The 3,830-nt window shown below is 34.8% G+C and overlaps 1 protein-coding gene and 1 non-coding gene across 2 annotated transcripts in view; both read right to left on the bottom strand.

The window, feature by feature from the left end:
* Positions 1-626: 626 nt before the first annotated feature.
* On the bottom strand, positions 627-698 carry TRNAH-GUG. Its single transcript has one exon. It is a non-coding gene; the product is annotated as a tRNA-His (tRNA).
* A 457-nt stretch (positions 699-1,155) lies between these two features.
* Positions 1,156-3,830, bottom strand: part of LOC109339135 (serine/threonine-protein kinase SRK2A-like) — a 4,020-nt gene continuing 1,345 nt past the window's right edge. Inside the window, exons 2-9 of the mRNA XM_019576532.1 lie at positions 3,502-3,576; positions 3,283-3,384; positions 3,143-3,196; positions 2,959-3,051; positions 2,778-2,870; positions 2,574-2,678; positions 2,387-2,485; positions 1,156-1,689 (exon numbers count right to left, since the gene is read on the bottom strand). Coding sequence (XP_019432077.1) covers positions 1,366-1,689; positions 2,387-2,485; positions 2,574-2,678; positions 2,778-2,870; positions 2,959-3,051; positions 3,143-3,196; positions 3,283-3,384; positions 3,502-3,576 — 945 coding nt within the window. The 3' untranslated portion in view covers positions 1,156-1,365. The remainder of the gene's footprint in view (positions 1,690-2,386; positions 2,486-2,573; positions 2,679-2,777; positions 2,871-2,958; positions 3,052-3,142; positions 3,197-3,282; positions 3,385-3,501; positions 3,577-3,830) is intronic.

Raw genomic sequence — 3,830 nt, 5'->3', positions numbered from 1 at the left:
ATATTCGTCAAAACAATGTCTCATGAGAATGCTCGAGTAATATGTGATTGTTTAACCATATGAATGCACATGTAAGATGAATATTCTTAACCACGTGAATACACAGGTAACATGTGTGTTTCTTAATCATTAGAATGTACATTTAACATGTATGTTCTTAATCACATGAATGCACGGGTAACATGTGTGCTTTTGACCATATGAATGCACAATTAACACATTTTTTCTTAACCATATGAATGAATGCACGAATAACATGTGTGTTCTTAACTATTAGAATGCACGGGTAACATGTGTGTTATTAACCATTAGAATACACGAGTAATATGTGCTATTAATCAAACGAATACACGAATAACATATGTGTTATTAAACATACGAATACACGAATTACATGTTTGTTCTTAACCATGTGCCAAAAAATTATTGCCCCGTGCAAATGCACGGGTAGCCTACTAGTTTTTATTAATAAAAAAGCCTGAGTTTGGTATAAATTTTAGAAGTAATGTGAAATCTGTAAAAACAAATGGGGGAGCAGAGTGGCTATTTTATAATGGAGATAGAAAAGAAACTCATTAAAAACAAACCTAAATACAAGTACTAAAAAAATATAAAGGAATGCAATTTGTGGCTGCTGGGATTCGAGCCCAGGTCTCCACGGCCACAACGTGGAATTCTTACCACTAAACTACAGCCACATGTTGATATCGGAGCCTAAATACAGTTATAACTTAAACATTATTATCGTGAGTTGTTAATTGCTCATGTATAATCTTGATCAGAAAGGGTATTCTAAAATAAGGTCTTTCCATATCACTCTAAAGTGAACTGGAATTAATCTCATGTCACCTAAGGAAAAAAAATTCCTAAATAAATAGCCTTTTTTCAAAAGTGAAAAATGCTTGTTATCACTTACGACAGTTAAGCTGGAATTTGTATATTAGGGGAGCTTATAAAACGTTTTCTACTTTTTTTTTTTCTTCTTTTCTTAAAAAAAGCAATTTTCATTATCACTTTTTCAATAATTAAGCATACAAGGAAAGCTCAACCCAAAGAATAATATCAAGGAGATCGGAGATCGGAGATTTGAATCTCATCGGCAACAAATACTACAACAAATATTACATACTAACATTTGCCTCTAAAAAAAATATGTAACCAGACAACTTTTGTTATCATACAAGGCAATTCAGAATTTAATCATGCAAGGATTGGTCTCACATATACAGTATTCATTGTGATACATGTACTAAATTACATGAACAAAACCATAAGTATCATTTATGTCATTATCAATAATACACATTAATAGGTGACTTCCTAGAATTAAAAACATTTTAACAAGTACACAAGAATTAAACTGCTTCAACTAATTTGGAATTCTCCACTTGCATGAACCTCTTTGACCCTCTTATCATACTCGTCTTCTTCGTCTTCCTCTTCCTCTACTTCTCCATCCAAATCTTCTCCTTCATCTTCCTCACCTTCAAAGCCAAAACCTTTGACAGCCGTAGCAACCGGAGGTGGGTTCCGTGCCTCTCCCACAATTTTCATTATCTCATCCACGCTTTGAACATGAAACATTGGGTTGTCTCTCTGATAATAGATAGCTTGAGCTGATTCAGTTAGCTCCCTCGGAAGATTCTTTAGAAACCACGGGTGGTTCTTAATTTCCTTCAAAGTAATTCTCTGTGAACAATAAAGAGAATGGTATGGTAGTAAGAAACGGGAGAATTAACCGAAGACAACACTAGTGAGCATACAAAGAAAGTGATATATAGATGTGAAATATAAGCAGTTTGGTTAATAAGAGACAAAATGGAAGAAAAAATAACTGAAGTTCAGTCAATTCTTCGATATTCAAATACACGACCAAGTAGCCAGGAAAAATTGATCAGATTTGGTAAATGGAACCTAAATTTCCGGGGATAACTGCCAAAAGTATCCCAATTTTTGACATTGGTACATAAACCTGAAGCTAGGTAACATGGAAAGGGGTACAAGGGACAGAAAAGAAGACCAAAGTCAACAAGATACATGGAAAAGAAGAGAAATGGAAACACTCCAATCTTACCTATCCACTAAACATGAATTGACCAGATAGTGAAGAGAGAACAGAGAGAGGCTTGACATAGATTTCCTCCTTAGCTATAGCTTTCAACCAACAATTAGGTTTACTTCACCAAACAGTATCTTTTGATTAATTTTTATTCATTAATAAAATGGTTCACAAGAGTTGATGAGTAAACATAATGCTTATGAATGTATACTTCAAGAGCATAGTAGAGAGTATAGACATGGCATACATGATTAGAAGTGCCAAAATAGTCTAATCAAATTCTAGTAATAGCAAAAACAGTTTAGTTGCTTAAACATCATAACATACCCTCAACGGATTTGCAACAAATATACGAGAGAGGAGGTGTTTGCAATCTTGAGATATGTGAACATAATCAGGAATTTTGTATTGAACAGCCATTATCCGCTGTAGAATATGACAGAAACAAGTTTAAGAATGATGAGGAAATAACAAAAACATTATGAAAATCATCAATCAAAGGGAGGAAATATACCTGAATCGTTTTCCGAAAATTCCTAGGGTCGTCCTGATCCTCAAAGGGATATGCTCCAACAAGCATGACATACAGAGTCACCCCACATGACCATACATCAGCCAACTACAAGAATATATGAGAAAAACATTATAGGATCATTAATATATCATAAATCCAATGCAAGGAACTAAAAAGAACCAATTCATTAATATATTTATTTACCTTGCCATCATACTCTCGCCTAGAAAGAACCTCCGGTGCAATATAAGCAGGTGTTCCAACAGTTGATTTGGGTCTTGAATGCAGCAAAGATGACTACATCACAATACAAAACACTCAAATAACAAAACAGTAACCTAAATATTATTCGGAACTTTAAGCTTGATGATAATAATTCCAATACCTTGGAATAACCAAAATCACAAATTTTCAAGCGAGGTGCGGGACTTCCATCTAAAAGGGTATTTTCTAGCTTCAAATCTCTGTGGCATATTTGCTGCAAAAGAATAGTAAATACAGAAGTTATCATTTTTGCAAATTTCGGAACATGGGAAGTATGATTTTCCATGAACTTGCGATGACTATACCATGGCATGACAGAAATGGACACCAGAGATCAGCTGCTGAAAGAAATATCTGGCCTGAACAATCAAATGATGAAAAGTGAGATATGGCAACAAAAGCAAAGGTATGAAATAACAGCTCAAGAATATGCAAATCTACAAACCTCATCTTCACTGAACCTGCCAGCACTGCATATCCTCTCAAAGAGCTCTCCTCCAGCAGCATACTCCATTATTATTGCTAAATGTGTGGGAGTCAAAACCACCTGCAAAAATCAAAATCCCATTGATATTCAAGAGCACATAATTTATTATGTACATTGTATAGCACTACCCAATACAAAGTGATCCAGTGTGTTAAATAAATGTAGTCAAATCCTTACCTCCTTGAAGCGAATTATATTGGGATGCCTAAGGGACCGATGGTTGATAATCTCTCTTGCCACATTCTCGTCAATCTGGAATTGGGAAGAAAAAACTCAGAACCACATATGATAAAATGGAAAGCTTTCTTTCATTTAAAACAATAGAAGTGCAATAAATGATAGGGTAGTAAAATAGCAGCCTTTCTTCAATTCTGCTTGAATTTCCAGAATAGCTCCAGCAAGATGGAGAAAATGAATCTGGCATATATTGGGGTGTTAGGAACCAATTGCAAGGTATGGGACTCACATCCCACCTCGAACATATGAGATTCTTGTTTGTGTGTGTG

The sequence above is a fragment of the Lupinus angustifolius genome, unplaced genomic scaffold, assembly GCF_001865875.1.
Source record: "Lupinus angustifolius cultivar Tanjil unplaced genomic scaffold, LupAngTanjil_v1.0 Scaffold_58_59, whole genome shotgun sequence".
Lineage (NCBI taxonomy): Eukaryota > Viridiplantae > Streptophyta > Magnoliopsida > Fabales > Fabaceae > Lupinus > Lupinus angustifolius.
This window is presented reverse-complemented; position numbering and strand designations above follow the sequence as displayed.